General features: G+C 35.4%; 1 protein-coding gene and 1 long non-coding RNA gene across 5 annotated transcripts in view; one reads left to right on the forward strand and one right to left on the reverse strand.

Moving 5' to 3' along the window:
- LOC127859504 (adhesion G protein-coupled receptor L1-like) overlaps positions 1-11,937 on the reverse strand; it is a 53,098-nt gene extending 41,161 nt beyond the window's left edge. For 2 of the 4 annotated variants that reach the window (XM_052396994.1, XM_052396995.1), the window contains exon 1: positions 11,684-11,937. In XM_052396994.1, the coding sequence (XP_052252954.1) occupies positions 11,684-11,741 (58 nt within the window). In that variant the 5' untranslated portion in view covers positions 11,742-11,937. The remainder of the gene's footprint in view (positions 1-11,683) is intronic. The other 2 variants (XM_052396993.1, XM_052396996.1) reach the window with 2 other exon arrangements.
- Positions 11,938-19,363: 7,426 nt separating this feature from the next.
- Positions 19,364-20,574, forward strand: LOC127859511 (uncharacterized). The gene is made up of 2 exons (XR_008039420.1): positions 19,364-20,026; positions 20,447-20,574. It is a non-coding gene; the product is annotated as an uncharacterized LOC127859511 (long non-coding RNA).
- The last annotated feature ends 676 nt before the right edge of the window (positions 20,575-21,250 follow it).

Raw genomic sequence — 21,250 nt, forward strand, 5'->3', positions numbered from 1 at the left:
AACTACCTTTGATCAACTGTGATTTTCGGGTGCCCAAAACGCAACACGTAAATGTAAAAATTTCATTTCAGCGAGTATACGCGTGAATTATATACAAATTCTCTTTGATACGGAAAGTAAAGTTCTTTAAAAGCACGTGAACTTTGATGTTTTAATATTGCCTAAGCGTATATTTAACTTTATTTTCCATGTAAAGTAGTGAACATTAAATTCATCATATTGATACCAGTTCGATGCATTCACTGTCTCAGAGAACTGAATCATATGATAACAGAACTTAACACATACATGTACACAATAAAATATCATAATGCCTTACCAAGACAAACTATTAAAGTCCCTGCCATTCTAACAATTGTTACGTAACCCTGTCGTGTCTTACGGGTGGAATCCTTTTCAGTCCTTAAGTATGAATATAGAGCGTTTTATATGATCACTAAATAGACTGGTCCCTTCATTTGATATGTCCACGCTTCCGCATATGCTTAATATTTTGCGTTAATTACATTGTCAAAGAACATCAACAGTAAACGTAAAGTCTAAAATCCGATTGAATTAACGTATGAATTAGTATACAATCATTTAAAGCTAAGGATTATACGAAGAGTTGTTATCCGATGCATTAGACTAAATTAATAGGGGACAAATAATGTCATGTTAAATAAAACATCATATTTTTAAATGGTTTATCATATTCTGAATATAATACACGCATTCAAATTGTTTGGTTCTATTCACAAACAAATAACCGACATGGAAATTGTAGCAATCTCGCGTGTGCGTTTTCTCATTGAGACACCCAGTACATGGGACAGTCTTGAGAATTCACTAGCAAAAACAAACACGCAACACACACAGTTGCCTTTGATACAATAAATAGTAACATATAGCGGTAAAAAAACAAGAATTCGTATTGTGGTTGATTTTGCCGTCGTTAGTAAACGTTACTAAATTGAATCATAACACATAATGACACCCTTTTGTTCTTTTTTTTCCATAAGCTATTTGAATCAACTAGGTGATAATGGCCAAACAACAAGTATTTCTTTTTTATATAGACAATTCCTGGTTTATTTTTAGAAGAAATTTCCAAAATAGTGATTTACTAATAGTTCAAATTTATGGGCACTATTATGATATTGAACTATTGATAAACATACAGCCGTAATGTTGTTGTTGTTGTTGTGTTTGGGACCTTTTGTGTTTAATTGCTTTTTACTTTGTTTTCAAATACAATGTTTTTCATATCAGATTGAATCTTTTTGAAACTCGTATAAAATGTGTTGAGTAATGCAGTGTATGCTGCTGCTAACGTACATCCTCAGCCGAGTTCTCTAAAGTGATCACGTGCTTTGTTCTTTATCTTGAGACACCCTCTTGATAGCGTTGCCAATAAGTGTTATTAACGCTTTGTTTGTTTGCAGTTGCTTTCAGTTTGGCTCGATATGACAACGAGCCGACTGGACGCTTTTTTTATTCAGTGATAAGAGCCTGGATTGAAGTTATCATGGCATTACCTTCGATGCCGGGCGCTGCTAGTGCTTTTCGTGCAGGGAAGCAACTTCATGCCGCTATAAACAAGGGCAATTCAGACGCAGTACCCATTCTCCTAGCTTATATCTTTCCAGATCACGGTACTTTGACATTTTCCTTGCATGTGATTGTTCTGGACGGTCTTACCAAATGGCCGTAAGTTTCCATAATACCATCTCATTGGGGCTGTTGAAAAGATGACAACTTCTGGAGGTGAGTCTTGTTTAAATCACGTCTGGGAAGTTTTTTCGACATTGGGCTTTTTTCCTATTGTTCTTGCATCATGCAGTATGTTTTCAGTCTTGCTATACATGTATTGGCTTTATGTCGGTCCAATACAAAGATTATAATCTCTTGTCCTAGTTATTTGTGATAATGCTCTCCCCTTACTCTTTCTTTAGTATGTCACTTAACAATCTCTAGCGTCCTTGAGTAACCGCACTGCGCCGTGGACAGCCCGGATCTTCACAAATCTTTCAATATGACACATACTTATCTCAACACGAAGTGTAAATGGAGAGGTTGGTACTGCAGTATCGAATGCCAGCTAAATTTTCTATCCGGAAGATCTTTTGTGCTCCAGGCTCTTTGCTGATCCATTGGATGCTATTGCTTATCGGGATATCGGGAAGTACTTCAAAATATCTGACCTCCTGCAGGAACAGTGTGCGACTTTCCTGACTACTTGTTTTTTTTCATCAAGACTGCTCCCTAATGCCCTTTAACTGGGGCGTATCATGAGTTATAATTTTAAACAATAACATTGCGATATGTGTCCCCATACAAATTGTAACAATACCAATGACATCGTCTAAACGCGCGGTAAATATTCCGTTGTCACTATATCATTGTTAATACATTGTTGGAACCCAAATTATACAATCCAATGTCACTTAATTATATGAAGTGCATAAAGTGCAGAAATAGCTGCCAAAATGTCGTTTAAATATGAGCAAACCCACAATGAATTTAAATTACCAGATTCGTCCTAGAGGTTATGAATATCAACGAGTTAACTGGTATTATCAATCTGTTTCATGGGTAACAGTATTAATGTTTTCAAATACGTACATCATATGTACAGTAACCCAACTTGTATTTCTTCTGTATCTTCTGTATGAAAACATGTATTCATTGCACAAGGTGACTAGGTTATTTAGAGTAAGAAGACGTTAATTGATACAACACATACATATGTGTGTGTTTAAATGGATGTTACCTACACTTCTGAACTCATATTCATTTGACATACTCGTTATTGACATTGGGTAAACATGTCCTACTACATTTATGGTACTTAATATACTATCGCCAATAAATGCTCTGCTTGAGTTATATGGGGGTGGGGAAAGAGCCGACATTTCCAAGAGTTAACTTGCGAACTCAGAGTGGCAGTCTTTTTGCTTTACCCATTTGTATATGTAAATAACGTGACGAAACAATGACATACCATCATCTTACCGATACTAGTTCAGTACATCCGACCTTTAGAAGATGTTTAAAAGTACTGCGTAACTGTCAGTGAATACTCAATCCGTTGAACATGTCTCAACAATTATAAACGATACAAAAGATGTAGAAGCCATTGAGTTGCAAGATAAAAGCGTAGCTATCGATTATCACCTACCCGACAGACACAAGTCAGATAACAGTTACGCTTGCACTTTGTTATCTGCTGAAAAATCTCAGATCAGTGCAGCAATACTCCGCCAAGGACGGTCCCAAGCCCGCGCTGAAAAAGGAGGAGGGTTGGGCGTAGGGCTAGCTACCCTACCCTGTTGAAACCTTATTGCTACAGAAACGCCAAACAGAATAACAACAGACATCACGGACCTGGGAGAAGGTCGACCTCCAGCTGGAGGACGTATGACGCCGGACGGTGAAAGCCAGTGTCAACTGGAAGCCATCAGGCCGAAGACCATCATCTCCACCAGGACCACTACCACCACCGGTACATGGAATGTCCGAACCATGTATGAGACCGGGAAGACAGCACAGGTGGCCGCAGAGATGAGGAAGTTCAACCTCACCATCCTAGGGATCAGTGAATCAACATGGACTGGTTCTGGGCAGAAGCGACTGACTTCCGGTGAGTTACTGTTGTTCTCGGGGCATGAGCAGGAGGATGCAGCACACACCCAGGGAGTAGCCCTTATGCTTTCCAAGTCGGCACAGAGAGCGCTCATCGGGTGGGAGGCACACGGACCTCGGATGATGACGGTCTCTTTCCTTACAAAGAAGAAGAGGATCAACATGGACATAATCCAGTGCTACGCCCCAACAAACGACAGTACAGAGGATGAGAAGGACAACTTCTACAATAGACTGTCAACCATCATACAAGACAGACCAAAGAGAAACATCATTATTCTAAGGATATGAAGAGATCATGGGAAAGCAAGGGTTAGGCGAGATGAACGACAACGGGGAGAGATTCGCCGACCTGTGCGCCACAAGTAACCTGGTCGTCGGAGGAAGTGTTTTCCAACACAGAAGGATACACAAGGAAACTTGGATGTCACCAGACCTGTCAACGGAGAACCAGATTGACCACTTGTGCATCGCAAGGAGTTTTCGTCGATCTCTTCAGGATGTACGTGTCAAGCGTGGAGCAGACGTGGCTTCGGACCATCATCTCATTGTCGCCCGATTGAAACTAAAGCTGAAGAAGAGTTGGACAGGGGGGCCCAACCAACGCCAACGGTACAACACTGCCACTCTGAAAGACACATGGAAGCAGGAGAGTTCAAGGTCACTCTATCCAACAAGTTCCAGGTCCTAGAGGAGCTGCTTGAAGAAGGGACGATAGAGCAGAAGTGGCAGAACGTGAAAGAAGCAGTGACTTCAACATGCCAAGAAGTACTGGGCCCCAAGTCTTAAACCCACAAGGAGTGGATGAAAGCAAAGACGCTTTAGAAAGTTGAGGAAAGACGCGAAAAGAAGGCACGTGTAAACAACAGCAGAACACGCGCCGCAAAAGTGAAAGCACAAGAAGAGTACACCGAAGCAAATAGGAGCGTCAAGCGAAGTATCAGAGAAGACAAGAGGAACTACCTAGAGACGCTTGCAACAAAGGCGGAAGAGGCAGCCTATCAAAACAGAACTAAAGATCTGTACTCCATCACTAAGAGATTAGCAGGAAAGTTTGCCAAGCAGCCAGAGAGGCCAGTAAAGGACAAAAATGGAGGAGTAATACCAGATGATGAAGGGCAGAAGAAGAGGTGGATTGAGCACTTCCAGGAGCTACTCAACAGGCCTGCCCCTGTTAACCCACTGGAGATTCTGCCAGCTACAAGCGATCTGCCAATCAAATGCTGCACTCCCACAAAGGAAGAGATCAGGAGCACCATCAAACAATTGAAGAACGGCAAATCTGCAGGACCTGACAGCATACCGGCAGAAGCGCTTAAGGCTGACGTGGAGACCAGTATGGAAATACTACACCCGCTCTTCAGCAAGATATGGGAAGAAGAAGAAATCCCAACAGAGTGGAAAGAGGGTTACCTCACCAAGCTTCCCAAGAAAAGCGACCTCAGTTCCTGCTCCAACTACCGAGAAATCACGCTGTTGTCCATCCCAGGAAAGGTGTTTACTCGCATCCTACTAAACCGAATGAAAGACGCAGTAGACCCGCATCTCCGTGACCAACAAGCAGACTTCCGAAAGGAGAGATCGTGCACGGATCAGATCGCAATCCTGCGCATCATTCTGGAACAATCCCTGGAGTGGAATTCGCCGTTGTATGTCAACTTTATTGACTATGAAAAGGCGTTCGACAGCGTTGACCGGGAGTCCCTCTGGAGACTTCTGAGACACTACGGAGTGCCAGGAAAGATCACCAACATCATCAGGAAGTCTTATGAGGGAATGACCTGCAGAATTGTTCACGGCAGACAGCTCACGGATGCCTTTGAGGTGAGAACTGGTGTGAGGCAAGGCTGTTTACTCTCACCTTTCCTGTTCCTGCTGGCCATAGGCTGGGTAATGAAGACATCAACGGAGCAGAAGCGGAATGGAATTCAGTGGACACTCTGGGAACAGTTGGGAGACCTTGACTTTGCCGATGATTGGGCTCTTCTCTCCCACACCCAATAACAGATGCAGGAAAAGACAAATATGGTAGCGGACAACTCAGCTAGACTGGGCCTCACCATCAACAAAGCGAAAAGCAAGGTGTTCAGGACCAACGCATCAAACAACACACCCATCACAGTCCAAGGCGAGGCGCTGGAGGGGGTGGACAGCTTCACCTATCTCAGCAGCATTGTGGACAACCAGGGAGGAACGGATGCAGAAGTCAGAAACCGCATCGGTAAAGCACGAGCAGCCTTCCATCAGCTGAAGAACATCTGGGGATCCAGCGTTATTGGCATCACTACCAAGATTAGGCTCTTCAATACCATCGTGAAGCCGCTACTCCTCTATGGAGCAGAGACCTGGAGAACCACTGTCACCACCATAAAGAAAATACAGGTCTTCATCAACACCTGCCTCAGGAAGATCCTCAAGATCCGCTTGCCAGACAAGATCTCCGACGAAGAATTATGGAGAAGAACAAACCAGCAGCCAGTTGAAGAAGACATCCTTCAGAGAAGTTGGAGGTGGATAGGCCACACCTTTCGCAAGCTTGCATCCAATACGACAAGGCAATCACTCACATGGGACCCCCAAGGGAAAAGGAAGAGAGGGCGGCCTAGAAACACCTGGCGCCGTGACCTGGATGCAGATGCTAAGCAGATGGGCCAAAAATGGGGGCAGCTTGAGAGACTCGCCCAGATCCGAGACGCCTGGAGGAAGCTGGTTGGCGGCCTATGTCCCAGATGGGACCACAGGCGAAGATGAGATGAGATGATGAGTGCATCAATAAGTGCATCAATCAGTGCAGCAATCATAAATCGTAAGGATAACATGAGGTGTAATGATTTAACCAACATTTATTTGCATTGTGTTAACCCATTTATGCCTAGCGTCTAGAAAAAAAGGCCTTGGCAAACAGCGTAGACCTAGATGATACACCGCATGATGCGGCGTCTCATCAGGGTCTGCGCTGTTTGATTGAAGGAATTTCAAAAAGAAAATAAACTAAATATAGAAATTAATATACTAGACATCCCTAATTTTGGAAATAAATTGATCCAATTTAGAAGGATGGGAGAGTCAACAAGGCATAAATGGGTTCAGCAGTTGCAAAGATAATCTATATACTAAGCCAATATTTCTTTTTTATTTTTGTTTCGACCATGTTTACTTAAAACAAATTTATAATTTTTTCTCAAACAAACAGTGAACTGCATGTGTTACCAAAATGTCATGTGCACAATTGTTTTAATGTTCGTGAATATGATGTATATTGTGCATAAAAGAGATGTCCAGCACGTAATGTTTCAAGGCTGTATAGCTCTCCGGGATTAAACAGATACTTCTTTGTTGATCAATCTGATTGAGCACTTATTTTGTAACGCCACGCATTAACTTAATATATATGCATACGCTATTCATTGAACGTAAATATTAGCCGAAGTACATTACCAGCATGAATAAATTGTGTATAGTTTGAAATATGCCATTTAGTATTTAATATAATCGATGACGTTTCCGAATTTAGAACGCACTAATTTAGTTAAGAAACTGCATACAAACTTAGAAGCGCTAGGTGTATACATTCAACATGTACATATATAAATTGAATGACAGTATTTAACAAGCAATATTTAATTGGAGAATCGTAAACTTAAAGGGGCCTTTTCACGTTTTGGAAAGAAAACATTGTTTCCGATTCTCAAATTTTCGTTGTAATCATGATATTTGTGAGGAAACAGTAATACGGAACATTTACCATGCTCTACAACATCCATGATATGCATCTTTTGACAATTTAAAAATCTGAAATTATAAAGCGTTGGAACGCGAAACGATTTAATAATTTGGAGACCTCTGTTGTTGTCGTTATATTTTGTGATACTACGAGGATGGCTTATATAAAATATAAAATACATCACCGATTGTATGAGCAAGGATGGACGAGTGCTCTAATCGATAGACTTTTACTCCAGTGCTCCAAGGGTCAGTGGTTCGAGCCCAGTTGAGGGTTACTTTCTTTTTCTTTCTTTAATTTTATTCTAGTTTTTTTTTACTGGAGCTTTTGAGATCCATGTTAACATTTATCAATATAAAGCATTTAAGGGCGTATGCTGCAGTTTTAATGAAAATTTGTTATACGTAGAATTTGATAATTTTTGGTATTTAGCTAGAACCATCTGTTATGGATAGAAAAGTAAAATAAAAATGATGGGTTACCAGTGTTGTTAATTTTTTATTCTTACTTGAACAACAAGCCTAATTCAGCATAGGCAATTTTACAAATATGATAATAACATAAACACTTAAGTAAATTAAAGAGAAAACTGATGAAAACAACCTCTATTACTCTCAAAACATCTCATACTGATGTAATTTGGCAATGTCATTTAAAAAACAACATGAATCGACTGGGTCGTTTTTAATATTAATTAAAAAAACAACAACAGAATTTCACATATAAATATTAATAAAATGAACACGATTTTTTTATCTTTACATGCCTTCACATACCTAGATTTTGTCCAAATGTAATCAAATGTTTTATGAGGTATAACTTAATAAAAATATCAAAAGAAAAAAAGGCCACCGGGGTAGTATGTTCACAACTTCAGTTTTACTGGATGTAGTAAACTACTATAAAAAAAAACTTCAGGTCAAAACGCTTACTAGAACATTTATTGCTGTATTCCAATGAAAACTTATATTAAAATGTAAATGAAACCACACATTATGTGAAGAAAGAACAGTAAAAGTAGGTTAATAGGGGCATATCGGCGTGTCAACGTTATTTAATTGTAATTCTTGGCAATGACTTAATCATATTGCTGTTTGCCAATGCAAATATAGTTTTAAATCTTAATGAAAACACACATTATTAATAATGTCTATCGAGATAATTAAAGCTAGGTTAATTATGTATCCAACTTAAAAAAAGACGGACACAATACACTTAAAGGAGCATGTCAACGGTATTAGTTGTAGTTCTTGACAAGACTTGGCCAATTCACGGCATTCCATTTGTATGCATAAATATATTTATGAGCAGTAATAGATTATTGAAATTGCTATGAACATATGTATGCAAAACATGTTTATGTTTACAGTTCGTGTACGATAAAAACATTATTCAACACAAGTATTGCATTTTTTATGAAAACGTTTACATACTACAAAAATGTTTGCATATTTCAGAAGGAAATTATGACGTACATGTTAAACACTCATTCGCAACCTACATGAACTTCGTTATCTATAATAAGTTTTTGAAATTATAATGATCTATAAGACTTTGACTGTAATGTAATAATACTGATACTAATATTGATGTTTTAATCTACATTGACTCGCGTTTTGTAAAGCACTGAAAACATTTGAAGGACGTGCGCGGAAGTTTACATTATATGTTTGACACATAAAATATGTTTGATAGTCTGTTAGTTTGTTAGAATCATCTTTTGCTGATATAAAAATTAAATAAAATCGTTGGTAAATGGTGTTTTTTTAATTATCGGGCCTTAAATAATACGAATATTTCAACGTGCAGGTTCACCTCACAAATATGCCTTAAAGGAATAAATTGAGCACAAAAGTGAGCAAAATGATGCAAATAACGTAATTCTCTGTGTATCTATTATGACTATGATAAACATTTGATTCCAACCATCAAATGGATATCAATAACTGATACGTTTTCGCCTTTGAATACCTTTCCGCAAATAGATTTTATCAAAACATGCACAAATGCATTGGTTATCAAAAAATAAGAAAACAGCGAGAACAAACTTGGCACTAGGTTCGTTTGTTCACAAATACAATTCAAAATAAAACTCGCAATCAAACAATAAATGCTTAGTTCCAACACAGTTAATCACAGCTGAAAATGCACTTTATGGTGTTGTCAATTCCAAAATACGGGCCTTTATATCAATATCCCGTACGCTACACGTGGTTGCATGTCGCGTCTTAAGAAGTTCAACGTGTCACAAAAATTGAAAGAAGCATTTAACAGTATCAATGTTTCTTTTAATCAGTTGCTAACCAAAAGTAAACAAAATGTTTTTTTCTAATCATATTGGTCAAAGAGAAAACATATGCGAACAGAAATCAATAATATTCGCATATACATTTGCACGTGTGGTAAGATGCAACCCCACCCGCACATGGTCCTGACGTCGTAAATAAACGATTTTTATTTATCAGGTATTCTATGTATCTCAAACAACACTTAACGGAAGTGGATATCTTAAGCCATGGTCTGAAAAATTCAAATGATTAAAGTGCTTCGATTTATTTTTTAGGCATATCATTAAATGTATATAAATCTTTTGACTATAATTTATATGTTATAAAATATATTTTGATGACATGTTTCAAACATATGATGATTCAATACCAATTTACTTAATTCTAAGGAAAACTATCCGTTTTAAACAAGTATTACTTGCGACGCAAAGATTTTAAACTGTAAATTTGTATCGATTTTTTTCCGTAACTAGGTTCATGATCGCCGTTAAAATTGCGCGATAAAAAGGTCTGTGTTGTTTAGGAATGATGGTTGATTCGTATTTTGTAGCTTAGGGGCTACATATTGTTTATCAATTGTTATTGCTTCATAATACTTTATTTCTTGATAGTATTCCCTTATTTTACATACATCCCGTTTTTAAACGACTATCCGAAAAATCATAAACATATTGCGCAAGCGGTGTTACAATAAAAACAAATTTGAGTGAAACTAAACTGCCGCGTACGTCCTTAAAGGGGCTGTCAACCAGATTGAAAAAAAACAAAAGTTCTTAAATACCGTATTTTTTTACCATTATTAGTTTATATTGAGTAAAATATCACGACTGGTATATTACATTACTTGAAAAAAGTTGTTAAGTTTTCATATTTTCAGAATATTCGGTAATACATTTTCACGATGTGAAATCGAAAGTACATCGCGAAAATATTTGGCATAACGATATACACACTATAAATTACGCAAGTAGATTGATCATTTTATATATAAAATATATACAATTCACTACGCATGCGCAATTTGCATTCCTGAGTTTACCACTTGACGATTATGACCAATCTACTTGCGTTATTTATAGTTAACTGTAGTTACCTGGTAGACATTCTCAGTAAAATTTTATAACCGAATACACTGAAAATATGAGAACTTAACAACTTTTTTTTCAAGTAATGTGATAAACCAGTCGTGATATTTTAATCAATAGTAACTAATAATTGTTAAAAAAATACGGTATTTTAGAACTTTTCTTTTTTCGTCAATCTGGTTGACAGCACCTTTAATTTCAAACTTCAATACATGCCACAATTTGTGAAAGGATTGTTAAATTGTTACATAAACTATACTTGTGTTTGTAATATATTAATTTTAAAAATAGTTTGATAAAATGAAATAAATGTAGCAATTACCATAAACATCACTAAAAATGAATTCAAAATGTATCCTTAAAAATATTTATTATATTAGATAAACTTTTAAAAATCAAATAGATAATTAAATATTTAATTTCAGTGAACATAAATAATGTCAGTAATTGTATGTGCTTGTAAATAACATAATAATATGGTCTCTTAAAATTATAATTTTTAAATAAAGTATGATCCCCAAAGTTGATCTTCTATACATTTAGTCATAGACAGTCTATGGTACACAGCAACCATCTCTGTAAGTATTATAGTTTCAATTACAACATGAAACCCTTATAGGCATATGAGGTTTTACTGTATCTTAAACTACGAAAGTGTTCAATAACATATTGAAAACAATCCTGCTTATACATACATGTACATATAGTTGTTATATACATGAACACATCGTTACAAATAGGAGTTGAAATAATTTGAAATTCAAAAATGATAAAGCTTTTAAACGCTTAAAGATACTTTAATTTGGATAGCTACTTGTGTTAACGCTTAAATTTAGATTGGGTAATCCATATGAAGTTAAGTCAAAGAAACTAATAAAAAATAGTGGCGTCACACTGTGACTGTAAATGCAGTGTGAATTCAGATCATCGTTATAAAAGACATGTTACACATTAGAACTCACCTGTAGCTGCCACAAGGCAGATGACATATGTTAAACTTGCTACGAGATTAGTCTTCATTGTTTAAGTATTATATTGCACTTAAACTTGTCTAATAGTGTTTACGTCCTTTCGTTGATTCAATTTATAACGATATACATCCAGTCTCATGCGTTTGACATTTTAATTTTACAAGGAATTGGATGCTTTTGCAATCATCAAACCTTCGTAACACTCCCCCAAAATTATCAATATGACAATAACTATTATTCAATATTTTTCAATTCGGACTCATCTCCCTTGCACTTATTTATTCAATTTAAAGAGACACAAATCCGATTATTTATCAATGTCCTCAACTCTAGCACGATAACGTTATCTACAGATTTCTGATCAAAGCTAATTCAGGTTTACATGCTGCATGTTCGTACCGTTACACTGATAACCCTTTTACGTTTGTCATTTCGATATGACACCAGACATACCGAACTCGAAATCTTCAAAGCTTAATTTAACCTTGTAATGGCGCAATTAAGTTTTATATCGGATGGAGAAAAAAAAATTATAGACTGATATGAAATGTGACTATTTGGGAACAGGCTATCTATTTATCGGAGTAGTAATATATAATGAAGCTCGCCGAATTTCATTAAGACGATCTTTAAACTCCTTGTAAACGATGCAGGCAGGAGTCCCGAAACTAAGCAGAAGTTTAATATTATGTTTGTTCACATTGATTTGTGCTATGATATCTCTTTTTCGAATACGGAAATGTGTTTTTTTTATGTTTACTTAAGCAAGACGTTTTTTTATTATTATAATGTTTCACAATACACGAATCGCCGGTTTGCACCTCAACCATATTTGCTCTACCGCAATTAAACCGATGACCAGTGATGTAGGTCTAGCGTTGATTTCGTCAACCTGTACACAATTGCGTGCGTGAGTTACGACTCCAACTAGTTGCCCAAATCGCAATTGAACCATATGTGTTTCACAAAATTACAACAACTAGTATACGAATTGTTCATAACTTAACCGTGTATATCATTACGGTCACAAGGCAATTTGTGACACTTACATAAACACATATAAAGTATTTTTTAATTGACTACGACCGGTCGAAGGGAATATTTACTCTTGTTGTTGTAAAATGTTTTCAGGCTAACATGGCTAAACACCATATGAGAACGTGTTACAGATACGTGCTGATCGCAGTATTTCATCAAGATGTATTACACGTATGTCCTGAAATAATCCTACAGTCTATGACATTATATGAATGATTTAAATGTTTTGTGTATTGTATCAAAAACACTTTTTTCTCCCTTCTGTGTACGTTAATATATTCCTTTGAATTATACATAGAATATGTTGATTTGTAGAAATACATGATCATGCAAGGCAGCCGTCTTCTACCATACGTATATACGTACAATTCATAAAAAACCTGGATTGGACAATGATGCCGAATATTTTAGAACTCATAAAAATACAATGTTGCACATTTAATCATTAAACTTTCACCGCGTTACCCTTTGTTTTCTTATCAATTTCCTCGTACTCTGATATTTATGTAAATTATACAGTGAAAATGAAACTTCTTGCGGAGAGACGACATGCTATATATAAGTATACATAAACATATTACAATTATTATATTATATTATTGCAAAATGTTAATGAGTGCCCTTGTCAGCATCTGTTTATATAACACACACCAAACGTCATTAATATACAGAAAAAAATCATAAATAATACATGATTGCATTAACGATTGCGTTCACAAACAACACGCATACATATCTCAGTTTGCAATTGTATAAGTTTGCGTACATTGAATTTCATTTTTGAGTTCATTTGTTATTATGTAAAAAAATATAACGTCCGTCGTCATATCGAATTAGCCAGTACTACCACCAGCCGTTACTACCATAGTAAATACAATAGTTGAATAGTTTGTCATCATCTACTCTACCGAAGTATAAGAGCCATATAGATATCAAACAGTACAGATAGTCAAGAACAGTATCACAGTCAGAGAAAACTTGGTAATTGTTGCCATAATAGTAAACGACTGAATTCCGCCGGCGTTACACCTGTCGGTGTAACATTAACACGTGGACCCAATCGTGCATACCGCTTTCATATAGGTCATGAGGCTGCAACCCCGACTGATTCCTGCAACAGTTGACAAATGAAAGATACCTCGTCAAAATTTAGACCTGTAAATAATCATACAATTAACTTTGAAGGCAAATAGATGAAGGAGACCTTGTTAAAGTTAAGGCCTTTAAACAATTATACAATAAATTTGAAGGCAAATATATGAAAGAGACCTTGTCAAAGTTTAGACCTGTAAACCATAATAAAATTAACTTTGAAGGGAAAAATAGATGAAAGGGACCTTGTCAACGTTTATACCTGTAAACAATTATATAATTAAGTTTTAAGGTAAAAACATGAAAAGACATTGTCAAAGTTTAGACATGTAAGCAATTAAACAATTAAGTTTGAAGGCAACAAGATGGAAGAGACCTTGTCAAAGTTAAGACTTGTAAACAAGTACACAATTAAAGTTGTAAATTGAAATTAATAAAAAAAATAATTAATTTAGCTCGATTGTATCTAAAACCTTAGGTATATTGAGATACTTTCGAGTTTGTTTACTTAGATGAACCAGTACTTAATTGGTGTCATTGGAGGAAATATTGAGAACGCTCCAAAAGTGGTGGTCGAGCCCAAAACACCATGATAACTAGGCGGCCAATATATAAACAACGCAACGTAATTGTTTTTACCTGAACACAAAAGCAAAAAATGCGAGTCTTAGCATTACGTTATTCGCGGATCGCTTTATCGGACCGGTCATACTATAGGACCATGGGCCGACAGCCATGTCGCTGTATAAGACAAAATACAAGAATCTATTGATGGCAACATAGAGGGATAGCTGTTTGGGAGCTGAAATAGGGGTCCCTTTTTGAGACCAAAACAGTTTTAAAAAGACCTGATTCAGGGATAGCTTTTGATATAAGTATAGGGATTACTTTTCGATAGCTATTACCGTGGTCGCTAAATGGAAACTAAATGGAAGCATATTTCAATCACATATTCATTGCGGAAATAGCCCCAATATGATTTGGATATAAACATTGAAATAAAAGGTAATTTCAATAACGAAAAAAATAATACCGAAACGAGTTGTCATTATGCGACACAAATATAAGTGGACACATTTAGATGGCGTTTATTTGTTCCGTATTTTCCCTGTTTCATTTAAATATCGATATTTTAAGCGAAAGGAAGTGTGAACAAAAAGTATTTATTTAGCAAGTTGATAAAAGAGCAATACTTGTTTAAAACAACTTTTTTCGTTTAATCGACCTTCTGAGTAATTTTGTTTTTTAAGCACCACCATGAGTAATACTTTACTGGCGTGAGCTTGTTCTTGCTGTCATTGCAGACGCTGCCGACGGCGCTTCTGTCACAGACGTATCAGTGTACGTCCGCTGCCGGTCGATGCGTTATGGTCGGCGACGGGGTCTGGACCAGAGCTACATTTGGAAATAGAATTAAGAGAGAGCGCAATGCAAAGATTGTTCAACTGATCTAATGCAGTTGTTTTGTGTGTGTTGTTTTTTTGTATTTGTCGGTCGTGTCCAGTAAATTGCAATGACATATATGAAGGACCACATGATAAACATACTTCTCTCTTACTGGCGCAGATAATGTTTCTTATTGTTTATATTATGATAATCGTAGTTTTTTGTGTTTAATTGTATTTACCTGCAAACAAAATATTATATTTACTACCAACGCAATTTAATTGAAGGGGGATATAACTACTTGTATTCTCAGCTAAGTATTAATATAATTAATTAATTGACAGCAAGTTGACTATCATTCAAATGCTTTGCTTAAAAGAGTGTAAAGAAGTGATTATTTAACATATCGGATGTTTCAGTCTACTAACAATATACTTGTCTATAAGAGGGAAGAAACTCAATGCGAAATGCAAATAATATTTTGTTTGGCGATTTTTCGAATTCCAAATCATAAGTACATTATAACTGTCAATATCCGTAGTCATGTTTCAAAGCAACAATATGAATTCTAATAATAACATATAATACTACGAAAATCGCTGTGTTAAACAGTGCTTATAAACGCCTATTTGTTCAAATAACAATATGAGTTGTAATGATAACATATAATCCTACGACAGTAATTGTATAAAACATTGTTTATTAACGTGTTTTTTTAATTAACAAAGACAACATTCGTGCAAGTACGTATGAAATTTATTGAAAGAAAATAAGTATGTTGATGAAATAAATGAAATTATTCTCGGTTTGATAAAAACGGTATAGTATGGTTTATTACGTGTTATTTAGAAGAAAGATTATGGTAATGGTTTAGCGCGAATAATGCACGGGTTTTGTGTGCATGTTTTAGCGCGAAAGCGCACGAGTTTTTCGTTTTGGGGTATATATGATTTGCACATCTATTGAGTCGCCATTCGAGGGTGTATTTGACAGGCAAACGTTATGGAACAAGAAAACGAAAGAGTGATAATGTAGTTTAGGCGTTCATTTGCGAAATACATGGTATTCGGAAGGAGATTTTCCATGAGAGGACTGATTCTCTGCTAGAAGCGGAATGGTGAGCTGCAACTTCGAACAAAGGTCAGACTTGTTGGTTCTGTTTATTGTTATAACACTGGCAACAACATTCCGATTGAAATTAACACAGGTTGTGTTCCTTGTTAACTTTTATGATAAGTATATTCAATAACATGCTCCATATCTTTATTTGTGCTGTTGTTTTTGTTTAGTTCCAACTATTCAGATACATCAATTGATTTGATTATTGGGTAAAAATGAAACTATTTAAGTTCAAAAAGAGGTCGCAAATGTAATGGTCTGGTAGGATTATATATAGGTAAGGCCACATAGGGTGTCACTCCAGGTTGTTTTGATAGCAGAGTTAGATCACTCTCCCTCATGTTTTTACGAACACCTTGCTTTATTTTTATTGTTTTTAAGATATAAAACCTTATATGGTAATACATGTGTTACAAGTTTGTGAATTAGTTCCAAACGTATAATTCAACAAACGATTAATAACAATTAACTGCCGTTTTCCTTATAATTCAGCACGATGGTTGTGTGCGATATATGACGTGGTATGATAATGAGCGGATGAAAATGTATGCGAACATATCTTTAAACTATTCAGGTATTCCAATTGTGAATTAAGAATGTAACATCAAAAATCGATACATTACGGAAATATATATTCTATTCATCTATGAAACAGCTATAGAGACTTGTCTTGTAAACTTTTTTCGAAACATGTTTTTGTTTTGCATATATTACATCTCGTTCGCTGGATATTGAATAAACAGTTTATATGTTATTGTTGTATACAATTAAAACATTTCTCTAAATTGAATTAAAACATTAAGAGTTATTATATTTTTCATAATAATTTAAGACGTTAAGTTTTCCCTGCAAGGTTGGTGTCAATAATGGTGCATGCATATGTGCTAATTAATTAACGATATTTTGGATAAACTGTGGTATAAATTTGGTTTGAAAAGAGCGTTGACAATAAGACTGTTGTTTTAAACTTAGATGAAAGGCATTTATCGGTTTTGTTAAATTTAGTTTCGTCATAGTTAAATGCATTTTTAAAGATTAGGTACTGTAATGATAACAAAAGTAGACCGGATTTATTTGCAATATAAGTCATTTTGTTTTCGTGATAGTTTTTGTTCTTGTTTGGTGGCTTTTTGGCTTGATGTGTAGACATTTTGCTTTTATGGTGTTTGGCCGTTTTTTGAATGCCAGTTAACATGTGTAATTTGCTTATCGTTTTGGTGAAAGCCAGTTGACCAGATGTGGATAAACCCAGTTAGCGCGTGTAGTTTGTTAACCAAACTTGTTAAAAAGTGCGTTTACATTTACATTTTTGTTTGTATTTAATGTTAAGATTGTACTGTTCGAAGGATATTATATATATTGGAGAACATTAAATGTATGTTATTAAGGGCCAGATTGGCTTATGTAAATTAACCCGTTGGCTCGGGTTGTCCGTTGACAGTTTGTTGAAAGCAGATTTTTTCAGATGCGTATTAGCCAGTTTGCTTGCGTGTCAGTTCACTAAAATGTCTCAAAACACATGTTGAAATTGCATTTACACATGTTTGCGAAGTTTATTTTTTCAGAAGCTGGACAGTTCGAAGAATAAATAATGAATAGTGTAACATTATAGTAAGAGGGCAGCTTGAAAGGTATAATTTGTTTTTTTGTGTAATTATGTGTTAGAAAATAACTTGTTAAGATTAATAATGGTGATTTTATTGATGATGATGTTATAAATGTTGATGATGATGCTAACGTTATTGATGAGGAGGAGGAATAGTTGACAGTATTTTGTGAATGGATAATACTACATTAACGAATTTTGAGTGAATGAAATTATTTTAGGTTTGATAAATACCGAATGATGTTGGTCTATACATATTATTTAGAAGAGAAAGAGAGTATGGTTATGGTTAAGCACGTAAAAATGAATGAGTTTCTAGGTTTTGCGTTTAATTGAACAAAAACAAGTAACGGTTCAGCAACAGGGATTATTCTCAGATGGTACATGCATTCCTTTTAGAGTCCGAAAATTCAACTTTGCATCAATACCGGTTTTCTTTGAGATTTGTTTGATGGGTTAAAATTCCAAAAATTGACGAGTTTTGCAGACGACCAAGTACCTATAGCTTTATATTTGAGTGTGTTAAGCATTTTGTTGTTTTCAAATTAGTAAATCAAAATTAATACGGTGTTCTAGTATATCAATTGAGCTTATGCTATTGCCATGGAAATTTGAGCCAGGGTTCGATCAGTAGCTTAAAGTATGTCTGTGTTGGTGAATTGAACCTTAAAACAAATGTCAAGTCGGTAGTTTTAATTTTAAGAGCAGAACATACGTATTGATTGTGAGAACATTAGTAAAATGTGTTTGGTATGTGTGCATGTCTCTTGTGGTCATTGGACCAAGTTGTTTAAGGCCAATTGGCCTGATTTTGAAAGCCAGTTGGCTTGTATGGTCAGTTGACCGTTTTTAAAGCCAGTCTATATGATGTGTGAAAGCCTGTTGGCTTGTGTTGTCAGGTTACCGAACTTTCTTAGAACGAAAGTCTCATAGAATTAACAATATTTGCAAGTTTATTGTTTGCAATGCAGTAACTGGACAGTTCGAATAGTATATTAAGTATTGAAGAACATAAAGGTATGGTTTATGTAGTATGTTGTTATTATTACTAGGATTATTATGATGTATTTTATTTGGGTGCATTCGGAGAATTGCAAAGCCGGTAGTTAAAAAAGAGCCTATTACATTAGATATATTACAGAAATTGTATCACACTTTTGTTTCTGAGAGCGATTGTTCTTTGGGGTATTTAAGAGACGTTACAATCTTTTTCTTATCTTATGCTGGTTTTTTAGGATAAGTGAAATTTTGTATGTTAAAAGATCAGATGTTGTATTTTTAGATACGCATTGTGATTAAAGTTGAAAAGTCAAAAACGGACATTTTAAGAGAGGGTAATACTGTTCTGATTGCAAAAAGTAATACAGACACATGTCCTGTGAAATTGTTTGAAAAGTATTTGTGTGTTGCAGATACTGCATGTTCATCTACTGATTATGTGTTTAGACCAGTTTATTTGTGTAATGTTAAACACTGTTTCAAATTGATTTCTAATAATAAGCATATTAGTTATTCTACTATAAATGATAGTTTTAAGAAGAAGTTCAGTCTATTGGGTTATGTTTCTTCTAAATATGGACTTCATTCTTTTCGTGCTGGTGGAGCATCTATAAGTGCCAATAATAAGACTGTGGATAGACTTTGGCAAGGACATGGTAGATGAAAAAGTGTTTCCACTAAGGACGGATATGTTAAAGATTCTTTGAAAGACAGATTATCGGTGTCGCTAAATTTAGATTTGTGAAAAGTCATTATTAATGTATGTGTGATTTGAAATGTATGATGTGTTGTTCGTAGCACATTTAAAGACACTATACTACATTATTATATAAATGGTTTGGAAATGCTTTTGAGTATTATTAAGTTCTGTGTTTGTGTTGTGAGTATGTTCCTTGTGGTCATTGGACCAATTTGTTTACGGCCATTTGGCCTCATTTGGTAAGCCAGTTGGCTTGTATGGTCAGTTGACCGTTTTTTAAAGCAAGTTGATCTGATGTGTGTTCACATGGAATTAACAATCTTTGCAAGTTTATTTTTTGCAGTGCAGTAACTGGACAGTACGAATGGTATATTAAGTATTGGAGAACATAAAGGTATGGTTTATGTAGTATGTTATTATTATTATAAGGATTATGATTATGATATTTTTTATTTCCGTTTTAATGTTTATCATTAATTTTGTAAATATTGTTTTATTATATCTGTTTAATTCTCTTGTGCATTATTCGATTGGTCATTTGACCGTTTGTGAAGGCCAGAGTGTGCCTGATGTTGATTAGCCGTTTGGCTTGTGTGGTCATTTGACCGTTTGTGAAGGCCAGAGTGTGCCTGATGTTGATTAGCCAGTTGGCTTGTGTGGTCATTTGACCGTTTGTAAAGGCCAGAGTGTGCCTGATGTTGATAAGCCAGTTGGCTTGTGTGGTCAGTTGACCGTTGTTGAAGGCCATAGTGTGCCTATTTTGATTGAATTATTGTTATTAATTTTAAAAATGTTTGTAATTGTATCTTTTCAGTTAAAACACAGTTCGAGAGGTATATAACGTGGTGGAGAATATTTGGGTATTCATTTTATGTTTCATATTATTTGTATTCTCTCTTTGTTTTATTCGAAAGTCCTGTCAAATACAAGCACTCACTCCTATTTTGTCTTTGGTTTATTATTTGTATGATAATGATAATGATGATGATATGGGTTATAAAGATGATGAGATTTTAAAAGTATTTTGAGAATAGAGAATACTAAATTTACTCATAACTATGAGTAAATGAAATTATTCTCGGCTTGATAAATACGGTATAGTATGGTTTATTACGTGTTATTTAGAAGAGAGATTATGGTAATGGTTTAGCGCGAATAATGCACGGGTTTTGTGTGCATGTTTTAGCGCGAAAGCGCACGAGTTTTTCGTTTTGTGGTATATATGATTTGCACATCTATTGAGTCGCCATTCGAGGGTGTATTTGACAGGCAAACGTTATGGAACAAGAAAACGAAAGGGTGATAACCCCGCCCGCCCGCCCTTAATGAGCAAATGTATGGTTAAATAATTGGTTACATTGCTTTTATGTTTATAATTTTGCAATTATAAAGTCTATTTTTAGTATATTTTCAGTTCGGTTTTTAGTCCATGTGAGATGGGATCTTAACACAAACCGATTCCTTTACTGGGAAAGACGATGGGTGTATTTTCATTTAAGTCTGAAGCAGCTAAGTTTTCTTGATTATTTTGACTCATTTTTTACTTAATATTGTGTTTGAATGAGGTTTTTTAAGTTATGGGTGTCATGTTTTTCGAGACTCTCACTTCCTGGAGATA

The sequence above is a fragment of the Dreissena polymorpha genome, chromosome 15, assembly GCF_020536995.1.
Source record: "Dreissena polymorpha isolate Duluth1 chromosome 15, UMN_Dpol_1.0, whole genome shotgun sequence".
NCBI lineage: Eukaryota > Metazoa > Mollusca > Bivalvia > Myida > Dreissenidae > Dreissena > Dreissena polymorpha.